The sequence below is a fragment of the Abramis brama genome (genome assembly GCF_963993115.1).
Source record: "Abramis brama genome assembly, chromosome: 1".
Classification (NCBI taxonomy): Eukaryota; Metazoa; Chordata; class Actinopteri; order Cypriniformes; family Leuciscidae; genus Abramis; species Abramis brama.
In genome coordinates this window covers 20,619,687-20,646,654 of record NC_139963.1, presented here as the reverse complement: position 1 = coordinate 20,646,654, position 26,968 = coordinate 20,619,687, and the positions used below count along the sequence as shown (strand labels likewise).

The 26,968-nt window shown below is 36.5% G+C and overlaps 1 protein-coding gene across 3 annotated transcripts in view; it reads right to left on the bottom strand.

The window, feature by feature from the left end:
* The window catches only part of usp43b (ubiquitin specific peptidase 43b), an 85,919-nt gene extending 59,969 nt beyond the window's left edge, over positions 1 to 25,950 (bottom strand). For 2 of the 3 annotated variants that reach the window (XM_084125440.1, XM_084125439.1), the window contains exons 1-3: positions 25,047 to 25,950; positions 16,243 to 16,395; positions 1,486 to 1,595 (exon numbers count right to left, since the gene is read on the bottom strand). In XM_084125440.1, the coding sequence (XP_083981566.1) occupies positions 1,486 to 1,595; positions 16,243 to 16,395; positions 25,047 to 25,637 (854 nt within the window). In that variant the 5' untranslated portion in view covers positions 25,638 to 25,950. Of the gene's footprint in view, positions 1 to 1,485; positions 1,596 to 16,242; positions 16,396 to 23,542; positions 23,660 to 25,046 lie in introns of those variants that run through there. The other variant, XM_084125441.1, reaches the window with a different exon arrangement.
* Positions 25,951 to 26,968: the final 1,018 nt, after the last annotated feature.

The following is a 26,968-nucleotide window of genomic DNA, read 5'->3' as shown; positions in this document are numbered from 1 at the left end:
GTTGATTGATGGTGATGGTTTGTTTGGATCTTCTGTCTAAGAACAGCTTGCTGCAGTTGGACATATGCTGCATCCCAAATCTGTTGGCTTTATCAATACCCGTTAACACAGATGATTAGCTGAACTGGGGGAAAAGAGGGGACCGTATCCCTGGAGTTAAACCGATTCATCTCATGTCATAGCAAGTGGAGGGGGGCAGATTTGGGAAGTTGGTCCTGGGAATTTTTTTTCTTTCATAAGTCATAATTCTCTCAAAACTCTCAGAAAGAAAATTTTCTACATTTTTACCTTTAAGGGGTACAACAGCTTGTCACTGGGACATATTAATATATAAAATGGCCTTGGTATGCTTTGGAAACAGTGTCCCAAACACAAATACCTGTTGGTTTTAATATGCTTTTTAAACAAAATAGTGTAGATACATTAACTGTCTACTGTATAGTTAAGATCTGTGCCTTTTTTGTCCTCTTCAGCAATCTCTCCCAGATAGAAGAACATTTATTCGAGTGGAAATAACTAGTAGTACACATTTTTACATGTATGCTATTTGCTACTAATATGCTTTCAAATGTCATAGTAGGATAAGGTGGCTCTTAAGTTAGTTATAATAAGTTATAATAAATTAGGTAACACTTTACAATAAGGTTCATTAGTTAACTACATTAGTTAACATTAACTAATAATGAACTGCACTTATACAGCATTTGTTCATCTTTGTTAATGTTAATTTCAACATTTACTAATACTTTATTAAAATCTTGTTAACATTAGTTAATGCACTGTGAACTAACATGAACAAACAATGAACAGCTTTATTTTTATTAACTAACATTAACAAAGATTAACAAAAACAGTAGTAAATGTATTGCTCATTGTTAGTTCATGTTAGTTAATACATTTACTAATGTTTAATAAAGGAACCTTATTGTAAAGTGTTACCATAAATTAGGTTGTGAAAAATCCAAATGTATATATAACTTTGATATAATTTATATACATTTAACAATAACATACTGTATACTAGTTTGAAGTCAGTAAGGCTTTTTTGAAAGAAATTAATTTATTCAGCAATGATGCATAAAAGTGACAGTTAAGACATTTACGTTGTTACAAAAGATTTCCATCTCAAATAAATGCTGTTCTTTTGAAATTTCTAGTCATCAAAGAATCCTAAGAAAAAGTTCATGGTTTACACAAAGATATATAATAAGAAGGACAGCTGTTTTAAACATTGATGATAATAAAAATGTTTCTTGAGCATCAAATCATCATATTAGAATGATTTCTGAAGGATCATGTGACAATGAAGAATGATGCTGAAAATTCAGCTTTAACATGACAGGAATAAATTACATTTTAAAACATATTCAAATAGAAAGTTATTTAAAATTGTAATATTGTAATCTTCTTCGATCAAATAGATGCAGCCTTGGTGAGCATAAGAGACTTCTTTCAAAAACATTTTTTTAAAAAAAGTACACTTACTTGTATTGTGCCTGGAAGTGCTCCTGTACAAAGCTGTGACGTACATCAGGCTGCGCCTGTGGTGGGGTCAGGGTATCAGAGATGGGCTTTTCATCACCTCCTTCTTGACCCTGTGAAAAAAACATAAAGGTCATACACACATTTATACACTGTCACCAAGAACGCCCCATGCATCTTTCCAGGAGGTGCTGGTGAGAATATCGATCGACCTGACTTCTGCCTCACCCAGTGAGCCAATACTGTGCTCTCATTTACAGTTTGTATTGAAGTTTTATACTGGCAGCAGTGAACATGAAAACAGCTAAAAGAAAGACGGGAGGATAAAAACCACAGGGAGGACTGATACACTTCTCAAGGTCACAAAACAAGATAAAGGTCGTAGAGACTGTTTGCCTTACCAAAAAGATTTTATGTCAGACAAAATGGCAGGTGTAGATGCTACAACTAGTAGAAAATGTTTAAACTGGTTTCGCCATGAGATGAAAGCAGAGTGGTGGCATCTGAGACCTAAACGAATGAACAATTACCTTCTATCACCTGTTTTAGAGCATGATAATCCATCATAACCAAGATCTGAGGATTTTTTTTTTATATATCCATATAGGTTTAGCTTTTTATATTACATTTGGTTTATATAAACAAGTAGGTCAAGGCTTTGTCAAATTTAAATCTGTAAATGTTCAGAAAGTCAGACTTTTACTAGCATCTTAAGTAAAACAAAAAAAACTTGGAAGCATATTGTCCTTATCAAAGCTTTGCAGTTGGATTCAGTCGGTTGGTTCCTTTCAAAGATGTCTGGCAAGGCAAAATGTTTGAGAAAGACACTCCCCACAATTCCTTGCTGTCAGCTGAGTCATGTCTGCCCCCTCACTGACAATCAGAAAGCATTGGAATTTATGCTTGAAAAGAGGTTTTTCATGCAAGAAACTAGAGACACAGCAAAGTCCTGATGAGAATGTCTACTTTTGCTAGTGTATGATTGAAACTTTCCCTTTACCACCCAAGAGTTTGAGTAATAGGGAGAGTTCATTCACCTCCTTTTTTTGACCCTCCAGAAGAAAATGTGGTCTTTATCACCCCCCCCCCCCCCCCCCTTTTTTTTTTCTCTCTGTTTCGCTCTTTTTCCGCACTAGTCTATTTAATACTCCTTCGCTATAATTGGGGCCTTGAGTTTCATGCAGAATGGTACTCCAGAGCACAAAGTGGAACAAATACTCTTGTCTCTTTTTAAGGCTTGAGGTTCATTGATGTAATAACTGTTAATTGGGTCTAGTACTTTATTTATAACTGTTAATTGGGTTTAGAAAAAAAGAGCAGTGTTGAGGAGTAACTAACTAAAAATGGTGCTGCTAATTTTTCAGTAAAGCTACTTTTTTAGCTACTGTGTTGCTTACTTGTTTTAGATATTGTATCGCAGCTGTAGTTTTACATATGAGCAAACTTAAATAATAATCAAACGCAGTATCCTAAACTGTTCTCTCTCTCAGTGGAACTAATTAATTCTAGTGAATGGATCAATCTTAAATGATCTGATTAATTCTATTTGGATTAATTATAGTGAATCGGTATATCCTTAATGGTCTGATTCATTATGATTCATTATAGTATATCAGTTCACCCTAAATTATCTGATTCATTCTAGAGAATCAGTTCAACCTAAACAGTTTGAATCATTCTAGTTTGATTCATTCAAGTGAATCTGTGTACTAAACATCCCTCTCTTTCATATTGGAAAATCAGATGTGTTCCAGTGAATCAGTTTGTTGGAACTGTACTTGTTTTTGAATTGATTAAAAAATGATTCCCAGATGTTGCTGTTCATTACTATATTTTTTTGACTGTTTATACTGTACAATTTTTTAAAGTTTAATTGAAAGTATTTTTATTTGTTCAGTGCATAATTAAGATTCTAACTGTGTTAACACATTCAAATACCCTCAATGATTTTGTGGCAGAACATTAGGCTCTTGAATTACATGTATTATATTTTGTGGTAGATATTTTGTTGTTAATATCTTCTATAGTAGCGTAAGTAGCTTGTTGCTAAGCTACATGCCTCTCAAAAGAGAAATCATCATAATAATATTGCAGTACAGCGGGTCTCTAATGGAATTGTAATTATTCTGATTTTGCAAACAAGAACTTAATTTAATGCAACTGGAATTTTGCAGCATCAATTTCAATCATCTAGGGCTGCTGTCTAAGAAGTTTTCCCCCAGTGACGTGTTTAGCCTTGTGATTTCTACTGAGAGCTAAGTACTAAGTCACACAGGCACAACACTATGAAATGAATTGCTGTACGAATACACATTCCATTGTTATCTGTGTAGGGCAGAAAGGAGGAAAAGACTTCAGGCCGTTATTCAACAAGTGGGCTTATCACTTCCCTAAATTCTTCTGCCTGCCCCAGCCTGGTTAATGAGTGTTAAGGTCCCAGAAGATAAATGGTCCCAGACCCTTAGTAGGGAATGTATCTCTTGATAGTAACTCGAGTACCATTCCATGCTGGAAAGAGAGAACCTATTGTTCACGAATGCATCGGTTTAACTGAATTATAACCATAACACTTTCAAATTAAATCGCAAATAGCCTAATCACTGAAAAAGACCCCAGTTGAAGATAATTCAGTGATGTGGCAGATAAATAAATCATTGAATATATCGTACCAAAACTAGCTTTCTATTTATGTTACTGCGAGTGACGGTCGGTCCATGCGAAGTTAGTGAATGCGAACAGAAGATCAGCTTCACAGGAGACGTGATCGAAAAAAACTTTAAATCCTTCATTTTAAAATATGCTGTGCTATATCCAGTTGCCCACTGTGTCATATTCATATCGTTTTCACTGTGTGCTGTTTTTAAAATTGGCATTACCTTGTCTTTATTTGAACAAATATGATTACCCATGCACACGAAATTACCAGATTACTGAGTGCCCTGTTACAGTGTACAACATAAATTATTATCATTAAAAATAAAACTATCCCTGGCCAGTGGTATACAACAAACCATTTTACAATTGGCTTTATAAATAGCCATTTTATTGCATTAAACATAGAAAGTTACTTAATTTTTATATACAATTTTTTTTTTAATTCATGCACTCTTTGGCATTGATGGTTCATTGAAGAACCTTTAACATCCATGGAACCGTTCTATTCCACAAAAGGTTCTTTATAGTAGAAAAAAAGATTCTTAATTTTTTTTTGAAAATGTGAAATTTTCTTCACATTGAGAAAAAAATGGTTCTTTTAAGAACTGTTCACTGAAAGATTCTTTTGGGAACCAAAATTGTTTTCCAATGGCATTGCGAAAAAAAACCTTGTGGAACCTTTGTTTTTAAGAGTGCGAGTCTCACTTTCTCTAAGCATTGCTTTTTTCCTCTAGATCCTTGCAACGTTGAAACCTGTGGAATCGCTGCTTTCTCTGACGTAATATGTCACAGTGTATTTGAACAAACCTACCACTGAGGCTGCTCTGTGAGTTATAGTGGTTTTTATTATTTTATTTACTAACAAACATTAGTCTCGATTGTGCAGACAAACACACTGTTGTTAAATTAAAGGACATTATGGCTAAATTAAATGGTTGAGCTTCGTCTCACCAGTAATATTGTTCATGCTTCAAGAAGAATGAGACAGACATCAAAGGGTTTGGTTGACCCACAATGTGATCCTTGTTTTGAATAGAGGTGGTAGTGGATGAGTGAACTGGTGCAATCGGAGTAGGAGAGCACAAGCTGCTTGAAACACGGCCAAATGTACCCGTTGCCAAAGGTGTCGTTTGAAAATGGCAGGTTGGGCAGCACTTTGATGTGTTGCATCTGGAGCCTTTAAGTGAGTGTTTAAGACAGCCTCATCTTTAACCGTGTCCTGACAAGGAAGAGGGTCACCTCTCCAAACCAACCAAGAAGTCGTTTCACTCGGAAATAGGGAAGACAATACAACCGCAACTTCTTCCATTTCATGCTGACAAACAATTGATTTTAAGAATTTAGATGATTCTGCTGTGCAACAATTGATATACAAGTAGCTCAAGTTCAAAAACAACATGCAATCCATTTCGGCAATGGTCACCTGTAGTCTTTTCTAATTTTTGTATTTAATTGTTCCCTTACAAATTAAAATAATGTAAATTTACTTACCCTATTTTGTTTCAAACAAACTTAAAAATGAAATTGGGGCTGTTAAGCTTCCAAACCAAAAACACATCATAAAAGTACCATAATCCATCTCACCAGCATGCATATTAAAAATGGGGTGCCACCAATTATGTCAAACTTCTTTGATTCTGTAACAGAAGGTGCGGTAACATTTAGTGTTGTTTGGTGAGTTTTCACAAGTGATTCTGCAGCAGCTTCAAGTTGCTGCATTGACCAACAGAAAGCTGAAAGGGATTTCACGAGGTGAACGCACCTTGTTTGGCATTCATTGTCAAACTTCAGTTTAATTTTTTCCCATTTCTGTTTCAGTTTCCCTTTGAATTGGAATATAGCGTACAAGTCATATGGACTTGGATCGTGTTGCTTTTTGAGCTCAACAGCACCGTGAAAAATGGCATGTTCATTTTTGGGTGAACTATTTCTTTAAAGGTTTTTTTTTTTTTTTTTTTTTTTTGCAAGGGAGATGCAGTTAACGGAACAACATGTGAGCTGGTCTGAGAAATTGAAATAAGGCCAGTATGTAGATTTGTTCTGCAATCATTAGCATATAGAGAACATGTGTTTCTGCAAGCTTGCACGGATCTCCTTTTAATTAAAGCACTGCGACATTAAAAATGAATAGGAGAAATTATGTTTTAAATTAGCAAATAGGTGAAGCAGGCAGTTTTTAATCTCATCATTTGTTCTCATAATCATTACTTTCTATCCTCTGCCAGGGTAATTTTGGCTGGGCTTCCTAAATCATTATCAGTGGTGTTTATGTCCAGTCTTTCATCCTTCTTCAGTCTTAAGTGTCATCAGTCACAACCATCAAATATATGTAGAAGAAACTGCTGTGAAGATATATGTTTGAAAACTACCTGAAAAGTATAGTCGGGCAATACATGCAGTCACAGTAATGGCATTTAGATGAATAATTCACAACCCTGATCAGACAGATGGATGCGTACCTTGTGGAGGGATAGATTCAGTGCATCTGTTGTAGTGGCCGCAACACAGCATGGCCCAGATAAGAAAAAAGAGCCTTTTAAACATAGAAACACACACATGCCCACACATACAGCGGATACATTAATATATAATGGACATCCCACTCCTCAGAAAAAAAAAGACTACCTGCTGGGCTCCAAACTAAAAATATCCCCCCTTTTAAAAGATGGAGAGGAAAGAAAGGGATGAAGAATGGCACCTCTACTTATGGCCTACAGAAAGTGATCTCTGAAGAATCAAAAATACAAAGGTGTGCACATCCCAAACACCCAGATTGGGCTCAGGTGCAGGACAACAAAGTAACATAAACGAAAAAAAGAAGAAGCGTGAAGTCAGCACACTGAAAATAGCTGCTCCAAATGAATGTATTAATAGCACAACGTCAGTTCTTCATCAGGCACAATACCAATGTAGAGTAAAGTCAACTTTAAATAGAAACAGGTAATCACTTTAATTGGGCCCACACACAAAAAAACATGTGACAAATAATAGTCATGTGACCTAAAAAAAAAAAAAAAAAAGGAAACAACCAAGGGTTGTCCTATTGTGAGTGGTATTTGTAGTCTCACTGAGAATATTTATGGATATTCTCAGTGGATTTTTATATCATACCATTTGTACCCATGTTGTCATCTTATGCAAGAGATTCTATGGATTTTATTGAATCATTATATGGTGTTAACTTTTCTGTTGATGATGTGCTTCTTGCTACTTTTGCTACTACTGAAGGTTTACTTGCTTTTAGAACAATTTCTAACACAAACATCTGTGGATGTAAAACCTAGTACAGCATGTTTATTGGATTTAGCATGTATTGTCTTGACTAACAATTTTTTTCGTTTTCAGGTTGATTTTTATTTACAAGTGAAAGGTACTGCAATGGTAGTAAAATGGCACCTAATTATGATTGTTTGTATATGGGAGTTTTTGAAAATGACTTCATTCTAAATTAGTCAAATTCTTTTTTTCCTAAGATTTTGCTTTACAAACTGTATATTGCTTTACATTCAGACATTTTTGTGTGTAGTTTAAGTGTCCAAATAAAGGGGGCACTGCATGTGTCCTATCACTGTTGTTTGCATTTCTTCCACATTTCTTCCAAAAGTTTTCTGCGCAATTCCACGAGGAGGAAATTAAGCATTAACTATGTAAATATACTGTGGTAAAACAGGGCAGGCATTTAATTAAAAATAATTATGTCCCGTCAGTCTGTGAGAGACAGTTGTTAAATGATGTGTCTGGAGCTGTGGATGTTTGCCTTGCTAATGTTAGCGTTGTTCAGTCAGAATGTAAGCAAGAGAACGATGGAAAGACTAGTGTCAGAGAAGAAATGCTGATTGAGGAGAGTCAGTGTTTATACTAATTCAAAAGTGTTTTCATGTGCGCCTCGGATGTAATTACAAGATCTAAACACTATTTAAATCATAGATGATATCCACCTCCTTCCTCCGGTAAAGAACTAGTCTTTTAGCTTGAAGGATGATGCTGTTTCACTCTACACATAGTTCAAGACTTGCAAGACAATGTTCAAAGAGAGACTGGCCTTTTATGATTGTGAAGGGTATTTATATTAATGATTAAAATATGTTTTTGTTGTCTTCCCTTATACTGTGTGCATGTATAGTTTCTTACTTGGACAAGTTTCAGGACAATATAAATCTTAGATATCTATTAGAATAGTTGAGATGTTTCCTGATGCTGTAGTGGAAATTTTAAAGACTAACCATGAACTAACATTTCTTTCGCTTTACAGGCCTAACATTTAATATTTGAGAATAACAATGTATCAGCAGTTGTTGTTTTTTAGCAAGGTTGTTGTTTCAAAAGAGTGGAAACTCTAAATATATAGACAGTTAGACAGTTATTCTAAATTCAATAGTCCCATGACAGATTGAGTAATCAACGATGACATAACACTGAACCACCAACCCCTTGATTCTGATGATTCGAATATCTAAATAGGTGGGTGCTGTTTTGCATAAACTGAACCAATCATATACGAGAAAAATGATACAATGATCACGTGTAGTATATTATGGTATTTTGCTGTGTTCTGTATTTCTATCCTTTATAAACTGTTGTATTTTTGATGGAGCTGGGATTCTCTCTGAAATTTGTCTGAGGTCCTCTGGCCGATATTAAAGCATGTTCGAAGGATTGACTGGAGTCTGTGTTTGATTATTGCTGCGCAGTAGGTTAGACACTAGAGATCTTACTTCTATTCCCAAGTGATAGTGTTTAGTGGAGCAACTTATTCCCAAGTGATAGTGTTCAAAAAGGTTGAGACGTTGGCCAACTCGAACAGGTATTAAAGTATGCTTAGCAGAGTATAAATTCATAGGTGTCTGGGACAGCCGGTTTAACTCAAGTCAGGTGCAGGGGAAAATCTACCACAATACTTTCTTCTTCTTTTTTTTAAATCCCAGTTTTGTGCAAAACTCGTCTTGTGGAACCAGACTTTTGACTCTTTTATCATAAAGCAGGGCCCTATGAATGAAGTGAGTTTAAAAAAAAAATTTTTTTTTATGTGTTTTCCATTTTATTTTTTTCTGGATTTAATCCTTTCTGGAATCTGTTTAATAAAATTTTAATAATCAAAAAGCATTAATTACATTTTAATCAAAATATATTTTTATTTAAAAAAAAAGTTTGACACAATAGTGTTTTTTTAAACAGATATATCATAATTCAAGTTGAACCAAACTTTTATTTTGGCGGTTTGTAGTAAAGACTTAGAGTGGATGAGTGCCTAATACACAATGAAACTCAAAGGTGCCGTTTATACGCCACTGTTTTCAACTAAAAAAAACGTAACTTTTTTTGCGTTTTGGCCGTTCATGTAATCATATTTACAAAAACATGAATTTGTGAATACGGTGACGTCATGTGCATGCATATTATGTGTTCAGTCTATAGGCAGGGTTGCCAGGTCTATCCAACAAAACTAGCCCAATGACTTTAGCAACCTTTAACCCATGGGAAAGAAAAGAAAAATCAACCTGCAGCAACAATTTTAGAGAAGCCCTACTTTGATTGATTAATCCAAAAATCGCAGAAATCTGTGAAATTCCGGTTTATAGAAAAATAGTTTTTAGTAGTTTACTACTAGTTTTTATGACTGGATTCCACAATATCCGTCTATGTTTTCCTTTGCGGCTTATCAGGCCAAGAGCCTCCAAATTAGACAGGAAGAGACTGGCTACCGACATGTAAACTGAACAACTACAATTAGTTTTGTTTATTTATGTCATTAAAGGGTGGATTTATCTGGAAAACATTGATACTGCAATAATAGGTGTAAAAATCATTTAAATAGTTGTACAGCAGTATACTTGAGTGACTCCTCAAATGTGTGTGTACTTGCCATCAGAATTTCGTCTGAAAAACCAGACCCATATGTTAGAGCAATCCTGCGCCTGTTTGTTTGGTTTGTGTTCAGATAAAATGATTCAGATGAATATTTTAGGTGTTTAGATGCAGGGGAGATCTCATTAGTCTGACTGATCAATAACATTGTGCAAACAGACAATCTCCCCATCTGTTTAGGAAGAGGAAGTGAAGCTCCGCTAAGCGAGAGCTAAGAATAGAAAGTCCAATAAGGACGTGCACAAAAAAAAAAAAAGTGTCTTTCAATGTTCCCTCTCTCCCTCTGTGTCTTTCCCTAGAGGTGGGCAACAATTCATCCAGCAATGCTGTGAGACCCTGGCTTCCTACCTTGTGCTGGTTTCTATGGAGATGCCAGTGGGCAAATACACAAAGAGAGACAGAGAGACCGAGATGAAGAGAGAAGGGGAAAGAAAAGCTAGTCCTCCGCGGAGAAGAGCTCTTGGCAAGCTTTCAGAACTGGATGCAGAGCAGCGTTTATTTCCTTTCAGACATCGTCAGGGAGAACCGAGAGTATGTGAAATGAATAATAATGAGGGGCACTTCATGTAGCGTATTTACCTCTGCGAGGCACCTGTGACGGAATGAAAGGGAAACGAACTCCGATGGAAGGAAGGATGTGATGTCGCTTCTCAGTATCACTTGTATTACACAAGAGTATTCTGAGAGTATTACAAAGCATTTTTTAATTAGACAGAGCTCTAAATTTTTTCAATATTATTAGTTCTATATTTTAAGAACTAACAACATGATTTATATATACAATCAATTCAATATTATTTACTCTGTTATTTTTATAATATAGAGATATAAGTTTTTAAGAGATTGGTTGGTACACTTTATTGCATCTTCAAGGGTGAGGGTATGATACAAAAAAATAATTAATCAAAAATAAATATGAATTAATTTAAATGTTATATATATATATATATATATATATATATATATATATATATATATATATATATATATATATATATGATTAAAATAATAATACAAAAAAATCTAAAATAATTTATATACATGAATAATAATAATGAAATACTTTAATAAATACTTATACTATATATAAGTATAAGTATTTATTAAAGTATTTCATTATTATTATTATTTGTGTATATAAATTCTTTTAGATTTCTTTGTATTATTATTATTATTATTATTTAATATATTAATTGATATATATATATATATATATATATATATATTAATGATTACAAATTAATATATTAAATAATAATTGTGAGAAAAATATAACGCAGAAGAATTATTTTTTTATTTTTTTTGCATAACTTTCTGAATCTGTATGCCTAGTAATCAGATCACATTAATGGAATCTCCTGAGCTGGTCTTGCTCTCCAAGCTGACAGAAGGAACACCTGCGCCACTAGCAAAACATCTCTGGTGCTGCCAGAAGTTGAAAAGCCCACCTCATACAGTACAGCCCACGCCAACCTTTCTCTGGTCAGCCCAGTTTGCTGCTTAGGTTTGGATTGCTCCCCATGCTCCCCCTGGGCAGTTCCAGAAATTCCCTGATATCCCAGATGTCCAACACAGCCCCTTTATCTTGCAGATGTTCAACAGTAGGTGGTTTCCTCCACACTAGAAGGTTTCCACCACCTCCAGCAGTTTTCTGTACTTTGACTCATGGACATTACTGATGTTATGTATACTGCAATAAGGAAGTCAACAGAAAACATCTGCAGGTGGTGTGACCTACTGTTATATTGATAGAGTGAGACTAAAAAAAAGTCCCATGGGCCAGTCCCATGGCCTCACAAACGCCTGCAGAGATGATCATGGTCTGGCGTTCAAAAGCTAGACAAACTTCTTTAGACATTATATATAGGTTTGCAGTTATGCAAGAAATAACTTTATTTTTCATTTTTATTTTATTTTATTCTGACCCTATACGACAAGCAGTTTGGAAAATGGATGGATGTGTTTTTTATATTTATTTATTTCATTTTACTTTATATAACATCTGCTACTTCACTGTCCGTAAACAGGTGAGCCTAAAAGTGAGCCTAAATTTCAACCTGCTTTTACTACATCCATAGTACTGTGTGTATTGTGTGGTCCATCGATGACAAAATACCGACAGATGGCACTATCTCTAGAGTTACTGTAATTAACCAGATTAATTAAAAAGAATGTGTAATGATGTAAGAATTTTGGATACAGTCATAATGACATCACTGTAAATTAATTTAAACCCTCTAAAAGGGCTGCAGGAAGGGGTTTGCACCTCTCTCTCTATCGCTCTCCTTCAGTCCATATGTCCTGAACAAGCGTCTCTTTCATCCACTCGTTCACAAAAGCTTCCTTTCATTCCGTTGAGAGATGGCTTCACACCAGTTCTGTTTCCAGAGTGATACCCAGTAAACATAGTGAAGGGAATGCCAAAAATCAGTGGCCTCGGGGTCAGTGTGTGTGTGAGAGAGAGAGAAGGAAAGATAGATCTAGCTGTTTGTTTACAGGCATGCACTTGTCAACCTCCATTAGAACACACATGTACAATACATTTATAATGAATGTCTTCAAGAGTGAGTCTGAAAATGTCCACATACTTGGTATGAAGGAGGGTCATGCTCCTTTTAGGATGTGTATTGACTCATAAATGAGGCATTTTGAGATACACTGAATCCGAGGTAAAAAAAATATATATATATATTTAATTATAAAAATTTTAACTGTTTATTTGTTTTCAAACATTAATTTTAACTGTTTATTTGTTTATCATTTTGAAAAGTGACTAATTTAGAATTTTTGAATTAATAAGTTGATTTTTGATTATCTATTCATCACTGCATGAGCTAAAAGGCCTACCTTTGAATGGAAAGTCTGCCCCAGCTTTTACGAACCAGTTAAGTCAATATAGTCTATAGGCTATAGTATATATGTTTCTGAGGTTTTTGAACCTGGATAGAAATGGGTTTTAGAGGTTCCCTCCCATAAAAAAATAAGGTACTTCACTACAGTAGCCTACATTTTGTGAAGGCTATCTCGTTGTTGTTCAGATGTTTGACCGCAGGTGAAAAGCAGATCTCTAGCCGCTTGACACATAGCATGCATCAACACCGACTATCAATTTGAATACTGTTGTTTCTTTTACTGACCTTGCAATGGCTTTTAAGACTACTATATCCCATGTTCCTATAGTGTTATTCCACAAGCCTTTATCTGTGCGCCTACATAGGCACGTATCTTAAAAGGGAAAAAAAGCGGGCTTTTAATAATGGATCAAGTTCAGTCAAAAAGGGCATCAACAGAGAGTAGATGAAAGAACTGCTCAGAGATAATAAGCCAGGCTGTAGCCACAGGCGTAGCCAGAGGAACTGAACCGGCTCGTGACACAAACGCACACATACACACAAAGATCATCAATTAAAGACAGTGCGCCGCTATGCTACCAGACTGTAGATAAAATGAGTTGTTTTACAGAAAATCAAAGACTCAAATCTTGGTTCATCACTAAGCAGCGGTTCAAATTTGTGTCACTAAACAAATTATTAATTAGCGAACAAAACCAACTACATCAAACCACATCTGATAACCATTCAGGCACTGTTGAGTTCAAAAAGAGACAATTAGCATGGTGCAAACGGAAGAAAATCGTAGGCGTATTATGGTGTTTGTGCGCTAAAAGCCATTTAAAGCTAGTAAAAGTGGGCCGTCACACTTCTGAACTAGTGTGCGCACAATGCGTATCACCAGCATTTCAATATGAATTCTGTAATGTCATTTATAAAACATGTCAATAAAACATGTCATGTCAATAATTATGTTTGAAAACTGTGGGTGGCATTTTATTCTCTCTATCTTTATCCATCCCCTTCCCCGAAATTCAATGAGAAAGTAATAATGTCGCTCATTAAACAATGCAGTTTGAATGTATTAATGAATGCGATTCATTAGTCCGTTAGCATTCAGGGCCAGTGATCAAAAAGCAGGGGACGATTTTAAAGGCCTTAAGGGTATTCTTATTCAACTTATTTTTTAGACAAAATATTGCCAGTTACATTTGCTCCATCGGCGCAATTAGTTAAACTATGTACTATGTCAATCTAGTCAAATTAAGGATACGTTTACACGACAACGATGTAGGCTACTAAAAATGAAAATTCTTTCCTTTGCGTTCCTCGCGTACAGACGACAACACGGTCAAAACGATCCCCGTTCACACGGATCAGGTAAAACCACTAAAAACGCTGCCAGGCCAGTAGATGGCGATGCCACTTTTTAAAGAAACACTGCGTGCCTATAGACTGAACACGTAATACTCATGCACATGATGTCCCCGTTTTCACAAATTCGTGTTTTTGTAGGTTACAAAGATACAATAATGGTATCGTTTTCAAAAACTCGCATATAGAAACCAGTTTTAAAAAATTCGCTTTTTCAGACCCCCAAAATGCCGTCGTCTTGTAAATGAATGGCCAAAACGCATATTAAAATTGTGTCGTGTAAACGGCCCCTCAGCCAAAGCAAAATCATTGCACATCTCTGAGCAACACACAGTAGTGGTGTTTTGCCCATGAGCGAATTTCCATTTTTCTTAAATAACCAATTCAGTGAATGAATCAGTGAAGCAGGTGACTTGTTTTGTTCCTGAAAGTATCTGTATTTTTGAATAAATCATTTGAGTGAGTGATTGATTAATTCACTCATAAACATGGTCACTTGTTTTGTTCCAGAGCCTATCAGTGTTTTTGAATCAGTCGTTTGAGATTCAGCGACTCATTCATATTGAACGAATCAATTAAGTTAACAGTTTAAATGATCATTAAGACACTTGTCGCCACCTAAATAATGCTTTTTGACAATTAACATTAGACTTTGGATTTAAATAATTATAAATATAAATATATGAATATATAAAGTTTTAAAGCTTTTAAAATGGATTGCAAGTCTTTTAGGCTTGTTGTGCTGCATATAAATTTAAAAACTGTAAATTCAAGTAATTTACTTACACTTAACACTTATACTTAACACTTAATTTGCTCATATTTTCTGTCATCAGCCCTCTTTGACATTTTCGCAGCTGCAGAATTGTTCTTCTGGCTGTATACTGTTTAAAATTCTTACTTTTTTCATCAAAATGATCTCCTCATTTTAATTCGTCAACTCTGTACTTCACATTGATGAATAGTTTCTTTTCAATCTCTGATGGGTTTTTTTGCCAAAAGACCTCATCTGACCTCAAAAGCTGTCTACAATCAAAGCTCCTGTAATGTTCAGTGAACTTCAGCTACTCATATTTGTGACTTTTAAAAATAGCATAGGCTTTCTTCCGACATGAGCAGCTTTGATAGTAGATTTTTGGAAATGTTTGGCCTCTATATGGAGAAAAATATACCTGCGTCCTCTAGTTGTTTGAAAATTGTTTCTAAATAGTTTTCTAAATAAGACAGTGGCTTTATTTAAAAAAGTCTTCTCCATTATCAGTGCTATGCTTTCTTTAAACACTAATAGTGGAGATATGGTGCAGTGATAATGGCTATAATAATGTTTGAAAACTAATTTTCCCTAATTTCAGAGATCTGTAGAAAATAAACTTGAATGCAGTTTAACATTAATGTTATAAAAAACAAGTAGGCCTACATATTGCATGTTTCTTCTTGAGTGGCAATAATTGCGGAAGGTTATGCAACTTGCTGCCATGGTGATGTGGCTTCATTTGAGGTCCAAGATGAGTGGAAACCATTGCACACATGTAGACCTTCAAAATACTATGGGTTTCAAATCAATTTCAGTCCCCATGAATATCGCCTTGTGAAAATCACAGCCACTGTGAAAAGCTATTCATCTGGGTAATGCCAAGGTTACATACAAGAAGACCACTCTATCTCAATGCACACTGTGGCGCTTGGCACGAATCTCCGCATTTCATAAACAGATGTGTTGTTTACGGGTGGCAGCGGTGTGTAGACAAGACTCTCTCACCTTGTCAAGTCATGGTAATGGTGAAGGTAACAGCTGTTTGGCCATATGGGGTTTTAGAAGAGTCATTGGTAACACCTACTAACTTATTGATCTGTAAAATAATTATGAGTTCTCATATTGTAGATTTTTCAGGTGATGATTTGTAGTTTGAGGCATAATAATATAATGAGGGGAAGAGAAAAAATTCCAGAGCCAATTTTTGAGATTGAATGTTGCATCATTTCACTTCTTTCATGCTGTTTCATGCCCTAGGCAGGTTCTGAGACACACGCTTACTTTGCCAGTTGATTTGCTTCTGTTATTTCCATTGGGTACGGTTGAAGATGAGTTGACGTCCTCATGGAGGCGGTCCAGAAGCCAGAGCAGGAATTCCAAAGCGTCATGCTGGGAATTCCCCCGGAACTGTGCACCATATTTAGATACGGTCATCTGGAGACAAGAAACAAGATAAAGGTCACACAAATACTAGTGTTAGATTGTCTATTAATGTAGACATTACACAAAAAAGGTATTGAACATGATTCCTTTATTCAGTCGACACACTCCATATATAAAATCCTGAGTTGTCTATTGAATGTCGAGAAAAACAAATCCTGGAGTCACTGAATAACATGATCAGTGGATCTGACTCAGAACAGGCAGTTTGTTAGATACTGAGATGCAGTGGAGACCAGATGGAGGATGTAAATTGCATTCTGCTATACAGTGAATAATGCTTCGCACTGCAGATCATGACAACAACTGTGTAAATGAATAACTGAAGAATCCTCATCACATCTGTGATAACAAAAAAAGTTCTGATGAAATGCATTGGCAGTAGGGGTGTAACGGTACACGTATTCGTATTGAACCGTTCGGTACGAGGCTTTCGGTTCGTTGGACCATTTTTTCTGGCAACCAAAATTTCAGGCGGGTCGCGCGTGGCAAGCCCGCTCATAAAGTAAGAGACGCTAGCGCGACCACAACATTGTCCAACATCAAATGGCAAACGTAATGTAAGCGGAACGAAACTGAGCTACTCGTTATTGTGTGGTTGACGGACCGTTTATCAGTTTGGACCAGTGCAGCGCGAGCCGATCTTGATCAAGCGACACTGTTACTACACAGCGCTAAGAGATCCAGTAAATAAATCATTTGAATTCGCCACAGAAGTAATAACATTGCTGCGAGATCTAGTGAGAAACATTCACATTTCTCTGTTATTAACGGATCAAACAGCGCGTGGAAGCCAGGAAGAAATTTGTGCCATGAATGACCTATCCAGTGTCCACAGATCTGCAACATTTACCATGGATTTACTGTAGTAACACTAACTGCAACCATGGAAGTTTGGCAGGAATATAGGCTATAATGCTTTCAAGTAACATTACGTTGGTTTTATTTTGACATTATGAATAAAATTGCTGCCCTCAAATGTTAATCTGAACTAAAAATAGACCTTTGTTTATAACTACTACAATATTAGGCTACATTTAATTTTTTCCAAGGAGCTGTTTTGTTTTATATGCTCATAAGAAAAGTCAATTATAGCTCCATCATTGCTCAAAGTAAAAAAAAAAAAAAATCATACTTTATTATGTGTTTTAATAAAAAAAAAAAAAAATTATCTGGCATTTCTTTCTTTTTGCTGTATCGAAAACGTACCGAACCATGACACAAGTGTATCGTATTGAACCGAACCGTGAATTTTGTGAACCGTTACAGCCCTAATTGGCAGATAACTGCAGCAGCTTGTTTCCACCAGAGACCACCATTATCTTAAAAGATAATTGCTTCTTTTTATCTCACAATTGCGAGTTTACATCTCGTGATATAAAGTCACAATTGCAAGATATAAACTCACAATTGCGAGTTACAAAGTCCAATTCTGACTCCTTTTCTCCGAATTTCGAGTTTATATCACGTAATTCTGACTTTATAACTCGCAATTATGACTTTATATCACGCAATTCTGAATTCATGAAGTCAGAATTGTGAGATAAAAAGTCGCAATGAACTTTTTTTTTTTTGTGTGGCAGAAACAAGCTTCCATAGAAATGTTTCTTGCGCATCAAATCTTCACATTAGAATGATTTCTAATGATGCTAAAAATTCTGTTTTGTCATCACAGAAATAAATTTCATTTTAAAAGTATATAATAATAATAAAACAGCTTTTACAGTTTTAAATTTTTGATTAAATAAATGCAACCATGGTGAGCATAAGAGACTTCCTTCAAAAAAATTGAATGCAGTATATATATATATATAGTTAGTAAGGTACTATATTATACTGAATATGATGTCTCATAAACTGCTTACTTTTAGCTTAGTCTTTTTTCTTTAAAAGTCAAAAATAAAAAATAATGTTTATGTGCGCTAGTCTAGTAAAAAATCATAATTCCAAAGTAACTTGAAGGCAGCATAAGTCTTACTAGTCCACATCATATTCTCAATTCAGTTAAAAGTAGTCTTGATTGTCAGGTACATTTAAAATAATAATTTTAATGCTGAGTGACATAAGGATTAATTACAGCAGCATTAACCATACGAACTCCATCTAGCAGCTGGAAGCAAATTGCAGATAATAATATAAAGCCGTAGGCCTAAGGACTGAGATAACATAATAATATTAACATTAGTCATATAGTGAGAAAGTGGGTCATGTGGTCACAGAGTTTAAACCCATGTTCAAAAGAATGAAAGTCTAGATGCCCAAATGCCTTGTCCTCAAAGGAGTTATTCAGAGGAACAACAATTCATTCAAAGCGCCTTCTATTTAAAAGAATGTGACAGAGAAACTGCTAGATATATTTATATATAAACAAAGGTCAAAGGTCACAAGGCTTGTGTTGGGTGGATAAAAATGTAGCCTAATATTTAATTATATAACATATAGTCATTATTTACTGTAGACTATTTAAATTCTGGTCCTGTGAAATTTCTTTGGCGTATGTGAAAGCTTTGAAAAATGTAGGCCTCCACTTATTGTGGTATTAAAAGATAGGATCCCTGTCAGTTTTAAACTGTAGGAAAAGAAAAGCTTTCATTTCGTCAATGAGTGCTCAGCCTGAAGAGGTTTGACTTGCACTTGAATGAGAGTTTTGTACGCAAAACTAGTATTAGTATGAAAGCAGATCCTTTAATGACAATGTGGCCATGCATTTTATTGGTGTATTTTTTGGTTTTTGATCCTCTTGTGAATAAACACAGCTGGTTTATAGACATTCACAGACTCTTTTGATTATTCATTCATAGCCATATTCCAACAACAAAACAAAAAAAATGTACTGCATATGGAGAAACATTTCAGTGTTTTTAGATATTTCAAGACAAGAAGGAAAAGTACCCAGAACCAACCATTAAATCGTCAAAAATTTTAAAATAGTATTGGACAGTTTAAACATCAAAGCTTTGGTCTTCAAAGGCTCCTTTTTGCTTAAAATCCTGAGCAGTGAACCCAAATATAAGGATAAAATAATTGTGTAAGATCTCATTAAATTATTTGTCAATGCAATTTTCTTTCCTGTGTTGCTGTTCAAATTGAAACATGGATTTCCATGAAAGTTTATTAAGACTGGATAAGGATTTTTAAAAAATCTTTTTGAAGACATTGCGTGCACCATGAGTAATTTCTAACGGATGAGCATAACAAGGAAAACAAATTTAATTTAATATAGGATATGTGACCTTTTAACATTTCATTCATTATCAGGACTTTCATTTCATTTTTTATTTTATTTCATGACAACTTTCTGTTGCTAGTTGTTTGCAGGTAGTACATATACATTCTTATCTCAGACAACATTTTATTTTTTTAGATTTCGATATAGCATACATTTTTGGTTTGCTGTAAAAGAAACCATAGAAATCCATATTTCTGCTAGTTTCTTTTAGGAGTACGTTACTGTACACAGATTATGTCAGAGCCAACAGACATAGGGCCAGATTTACTAAACAGGGCAAATTAGCATGATAGCACAATCCCATTAAAGCACTGATGGGAGTGGTAAGTTCTGCGCGTGATCTACTGACGACGCGCAAATTAAAGAACTCAGATGCAGACGGATCATTTCCATAATGACCAACACAATCTGGCAAGAGCAGCACAAATTAGCGTCTGGTTTAAAACATGCTTTTTTTGGGTGGTAAATAACGGTGCAAATACCAGTAAATTGATGGGCGCAAACCTTAGTAAATCACCTTGCGTGATTCATTTAAATACTCTCCTCCCATAAATTTTGCGTCTGAAAGGGAAACTCCAAATGCATATGCAATAAGGTCAGCCACAAAAATAACCCTGTCCATGCCTTTTCAGTGCTAATTCAGATTCAGATTCATTCTTTATTGTCCTTAAAGGAACACGCTGACTTTTTGGGACTTTAGCTTATTCACCGTATCCCCCAGAGTTAGATAAGTCCATACATACCCTTTTCATCTCTGTGCGTGCAGAAACTCTGTCTGACGCACCCACCACTAGCCTAGCCTAGCTTAGCACAAAGACTGGAGGTAAACGGCTCCAGCTAGCATACTGCTCCCAATAAGTGACAAAATAACGCCAACATTTTCCTATTTACATGTTGTGATTTGTATAGTCACAGCGTGTACAAATAACAAGGTCACATGAGACACAGCCATCTTCTAACCGTATACATACTGGGAACAATATTCTCAGAAGGCGAAGCACTGCTACTTCTGTGATTTACTCCAACTCTAAGCGAACTCTCTTCTCCTCACCACCGGGCTTCTCAGGTGCTGCGAGCAAATCATTCCGCCCAAGTAGCAGTGCTTCGCCTTCTGAGAATATAGTTCCCAGTATGTATACGGTTAGAAGATGGCTGTGTCTCATGTGACCTTGTTATTTGTACACGCTGTACATTCCTTTACATTTGTACATTCCTTTAAAATAGGGGAAAAAAATTCAGACTGTAGTAGGAGAAACATTCAATTCAACACGCATAATATGCACATACTACACAGAATATTGTACACATGAATAGACATATTGCACAAACAAATGGCACCAGCAACACAACAGTAAAAACAAATGTTTTAATTAGCCTATCCATTCTGTGAATTCAATGCTCTTATAGCTGAACGTACAAAACTTTTCCCTAGGCGTGATTTTTGTTATGGGGTAGCTGTCTGTATCTACGGCCGGAGTGGGAAGACCAAATATAGCCTAATTCTTCACTGCGTGTCTTTAGCCAAAAGAGGGTTTGTGCTAGCGCAAACTGTTAGTAAATCTGGCCCATAGAGTACAAATTTGATTCCAGTAATTTTTATTCCCAATACTAACTTGAGCAGACTTGATGACTCAATGTAGACTCACATCAACTATTAACTCTGCTACGCTCCGCTCTGAGTGGGATAGCTGGACATCAGTCAGGAACAGTACAACATGACCTTGTGATCTGTGAAATACCATCCAGTCATCCATCAACCACATACCATCTCTATCAACAGCCTTTTTTTCCCTTTAATAACTCATTGGTTTGAGTTCTAACTAGGGTTGTCAAACGTACTGGTACTATTGGTTCCAGTCAGTACAAAAAAAAAGTCAACCAGCATTTCTGAAGCAAGCATAGAACATAAATCTGAGAGGTTGCATTATTCAACAGAACATCGAGTATGTTTAGTACACGCTGATAGACGCTGCTTTCAGACGCTCTTGTACTCTGAGCATCAAAGGTTTCTATTTACAGCGTGTTTTAAGCACTGAGCATTGTAGCAAATCACAATTATATTTGCTGATTGCGTGAACGCAATGGCCTATCAGAGGTGCTAGCCAGTAAGTTAAGCCGGGTGCACAGTGTATGATTTATTATAGTCCTTTTACCACAGTTGCTTGTCAGACTGTGCGAACATGACCATGTCCATGTAAGCCATGTCACACTGTGGGATCTCAGTTGTCATTCATGTCAGACTATACGGCAGTCAAGACATGTTAAAAAAAGGACGCATGCAAGAAAGACTCGTCCGGTAGATTTACATCAATCCGTGACATGTGCGGTGACAGTGAGCTGCATTTACATGCAGGACTGAAATGGTGACTAGCAAACAAAAACAATCTCTAGCATTAATATTGATCGTGGCTTGTCTTGAAAACTGAAAAAAATAAGAAAAAATGAACACGTCTATGTGGAGCAAGTGTTGCTTTGTTGTTGTCTCGCTAATTGTGTCACCACGTTCTGCGCTCCAATTGGTTTTAGATTTGACAGTTGTTGTTGTAGGAGAAGTCAGGACTGTGTGTCAAACCTTCAGACACTGCCAGAATTTCATTGGGGGTAAAATGTTATCACAACAATCATTAATGGGCTGTCAGTAAACCATAGGCGGAGTTTGGGGGGCCAATGATTATGTCTGATCTACGAATTATTTTTTTAATTCTTTATTTTAGACTTTTTTTTTTATAGACTTGCTTGTTGTTGGATGACAAAAAAATTTAAACGTACATTTTTTAGACTGCTCTTCCTCAGCAGTCTAACAGCACTCATCAATGTCAAAATGATCGAGATGGCCAATCAAATCAAAGAAGGCGGGTCTTACTGACACAACATACTGTAAAAACTTTATGGAAAGATGTAAGTATTAGACAACGGCGGGCCGCCGGCCTCAGCATCAGGAAGTATCACATGATATCAGGTCTCGCGATGTTACGAATTGCTTTACGGCAAAAAAATCTACTAAAATTCTGTCATTATTGCGCTCCCTCACGCTGTTCGAACCCGAATGAAGAAGACGTTTTAAAGAATGTCCATTTGATGTCGTTGATCTATAGCCTCTGGTATCTGAGAGTCGCCAACGAGTTTTTCAACAGTGTTGTCAAATATCTATTCCGAAGCTGTAGGGGGAGCTCTATAGAGAAACCTGCGAGAATACAGCAAAGAAATTCCCGAAACTACATAGCCCTGCTTTAAATGCGCGATCGAATTAGAAGCTGCGATGATTGACAGTGCTAACCAACGGATAAGACAAAAACGGGACAACATTTTTTTAAGTATGTAATTCAACAGTTTTTGCTCTGGTACCGAAAGTGGTACCAACTACCGAGAACCGCCAGATTTTACTGGTATTGGTAGCGACTACTGTAACTTTGGTACCATGACAACCCTAGTTTGAACTCACACGTTCCACAAGATTTTGCTCTTCCAAAAATTGCACAAATTGAACCAGTCACCACTTGTAATGCTGTCACTGTATAATTTTTAGTCTAATTCGAAATAGATTGCACTTGACGCCGATATTAGGCAAATGAAGTTAAGCGCAGTGGGAGCCTTAAATCATAGTGTGAGCTCTTGATTGTTTATAGATGGCTCCCAATTTCTTCAGTTAGGCACTCATTAACTCTCGCAGACGTCTGAGAAGCAGAGCGAGTTTATTTATGTCGTCTCTAGACAAGATACTCTGGGCTCTGTCAACACAGGAAAAAGCAAATGATGTATCAGACAGCCTCATGTAAATTTACGACATGCAACTCATTAGACTCTGAATCGGATGAGGCTGTTAATGTTGTCTTGTGGCCCAATATACAGTATTGTTTCACATTTATCCATAAATGTGTTGGGGGGGTTTCCCCCAGTGAGTGTACATTTTACCTTGAGTGATCTTGTAATTCTCCATTCGTCTAACAGTCAGCCCAGACTGGAGTCCTTCAAGGCAATACCGGTAATTTCAGACTTTTGATAGTAGGGTGTGAATAGAAATGGGCCTCTGTTTCTCATACTTTATGGCTACACTCCCACCTCTTCTCGAAGACGCTTTTCCACAGAAATCTTTTCTGGATTTCTCACGCTTCCTAGTTTCTTTAGCTACTCCTCATACCTCAAGATAAATGGTTTGCTAAATGTGTTTAATTGTACATGTTATTCTAAAAGTCTTAAAGAGTTAGTAGATGTTCTGTCATCATTTACTCACCCTCATATCATTCCAAATCTGACATTCATGGAGATTAATTATTGATCAAGAAGATATTTTGCAAAATTTAAGCTGCTCTTCCAAAAAATTACTGTAAATGTTTTACTTTTGTGTGTGTGTGTGCGTGTGTGTGAACTATTCCTTTAAGGTTTTTTTTTAGTAGCCTACAGGTCAAATCAGGGACACAGCAACTAGAAATTTCAAGGTTGCTGAGTGATTTTGTTAGCAATATTATTAAAGATGACAAAGGCTGGACTATAGGCAATATAACAGTCATCGTGAAGAAATTTGTACTTCTACCATATTAAACCATTAGCTTTCTGCCATCTACCCTGTCTGTCTTTAAGACTGTAGTGGCAAGTTCTTTTGTCATCATTTCTCAAGCAAATGTATTACTCTAGTAGTAGATTTCTAAGAAAGCAGTGTTACATAAGACTTGCGTTCCAGATTGTACTCGTCTTTGTGGACAGTTTCCAGTGCGGTGATGTCTTATCTGAGAGTGCACTCTAGTTTTTACATTTACTCTCTGGTGGTGATAATGCTATCTGTGGGAAGTTTCTTATCCTGATCTATTTTTTGCTTAGGAGAGATCATCCTGTGGGAAAGCATTTGCTTGCATACTGAACAAAATGGTCACATCAGAGAAAGATTCATCAGCTGATTTGAAGTTATATATGGGAAGCTGAAACGCGTCAAAGAGATTTTAAGTTAAATAGATATATTAATGCAAAAGGAAATTTATATAATTTAGGTGCCGACCGTACATGGTCACCATTTCCAAGATTTTCACCATTTTAATAGGTCATCTGGTGTGACATTAATTTTTAAAAGTACAAATATTCCCGATAAATACTGTATTTGGTCAAAAAACTGCATGCATTCTAATTATAAAAAACATAAAAATAGCATGCATACTAATTATATGATTTGCATGATCTTTGGAGACATTAAAAAGGTTCTTCTGAAGTGGGCTATCAGGCTGTAAAACCTTTTAAAAAAAATAATTGGAACAACTCACAACACTTATTGTTTTCTCCAGTTATGCAAAGCGCATTTGAGCAGCTATTATATTGAAGTTCCTTGAATACAATAGGTTATTTGAGGAACCTTCACGGGATGCCTGTATAAGTGGATAAAAGCATCAGATAAGTGAAGAAACAGTAAACTTGAATGAGTTGAGTTTACCTTAAACTCAGCCGAGAGTTGAGGTGTGTATTGAAAAGTCCAAAGCGCTCGGACTAAAGACGCGAGCCGTTCCGTAACTTCTCCTCTCTCGTGCTGACCGTTCTCATCCATGATAAATCCGTTCATTCCCTTGTGACACAGATCCAGTTTATATTGCTCCAAACCCAGATATTCTGTGAGCATGTCCGTGTTGCTCAAGCACTGCACGACGGCGTTCATGAAGCAGGTGTTCCCGTGGTTCTTCAGACCCAACGCGCCTGGCGTTTTGTCCCCGTACAGCGAGAACAGTCGCTCTTTCGCGGAGGAACGGCAGGGAAGCGAGGAACTTTTCCTCACTTGGCTGCCGTTGTCCTCTTTTTTCACATGTCCCGAGTTTCCAGCGCAAGGTGCGCTTTCTCCAAACCCACCATCATCATCCTCAGCATCGGACCGTTCGGTTGTTTCCCCACCGCTAGCCAAGCTTCCCAAACTTTTCAAGATCTTACTCACCAAACTTTCCACAGATTTAAACGATTTCCTCCGGAACAGTTTCCCTGTGCGTTTAGTAGACTTCCCCGAATCTTTTTTCGCGTTCTTGTCGCGTTTATCCATGCTTCTTGTTTATTTCCCTCCGTGTTACTAAACCGTTCAAGCACATAGAGTGTTGTTATCCTCACCTGATGCTACGTCGATACATAGCATTGTGGACAGCAGTCGTTTCACGCGCACATCAGCGCTGAGATTTTTTCTTACGCTCGCCGTGAAGGAATGATTGACAGGTAGAGCGGTAAGTACGGAGACTCCTGTGACGTCACGCTGCCGGACGGTTAGGAGCGAATGAATGATTGACAGCTCTCAACAGTGGTAAGCACGAGCGCTCCTGGAACTTCATACTGTGTGTGGCGGGGAAGCTGCCTTCGAGTGCGAGCGAAGATTGACAGGTGGAGCTGTCAGTAGGCTACGGCAAGCCTAGTGACCAGTGTGCGAAGTATAGCCTGACTTTCAAAGGGTCGACTATTTGAAAATAATTTGAAGGTGCTATTTTATTAAATGCTGACGGTCACTGTCAATAGAGGTCACATATCAAACCTCCAATAAATCATATTTTCCCACCTCAGGCATTAAGGACCTTTTATTATTTTCAGTGTTGCATTCATTGGCTCCCATTCCTAGTAGAAGAAGCTAGTATTTATTTAAGTCATGTGATGTTTACCTGTGATGTGATGTGATGTGATGTGATCCTATGGATGTGATGTATGTAGCCTATGTTTGAACCTTAGTATCAGTGAAGCTTACCTGATGGCATTTGTTGGTTGTTTGCTTAGAACACATTTTATTCTCAACCCTGTAATGGACTAAATGGAATTGGTTTAAAAGGGGTTTCCCACAAAACTTGTTACAGTATAAACTTGTTACATCTGCTCATGTGTCTCTCATAACAACAATATTATATATATATATATTAGAATTATTATTATTTATTATTATAAAAACATTTTTTCAATTTAAATGTTTAACTAAAACCACAATTATATTGTGCTAGTCCTTAAAGCTGCCGTCGGCAACTTTTTTTTGATCATATTCAGTGAAATCGACACTATAATCCGACAGAACAACATAAATAAATTGGTTTTAGAAAAAAACCCGAGCTTCTAACTCCACCTGGAGCGTGTTATTTGTTTTGCAAAAATCCACCGCTCCCGTCTCATCGGGTCCAATCAGCGCGGGGGGGTGTGAGATCTGACTGTCAATCACAGTTCGTGCACACGCCACAGATCCCCTCTCCCTCACGCAGACGCGCACATTACAATATCACATGCACACGACACGCCTGAAGTTCGCCTGAAGATTGTAGGAAGCGTGATGGCGGAGAGAAAATCTACTAACAAGCTTCCAATTCCTCGGTTATTGCTATCTATGGATAGATTAGCCAGGGCAGCCTA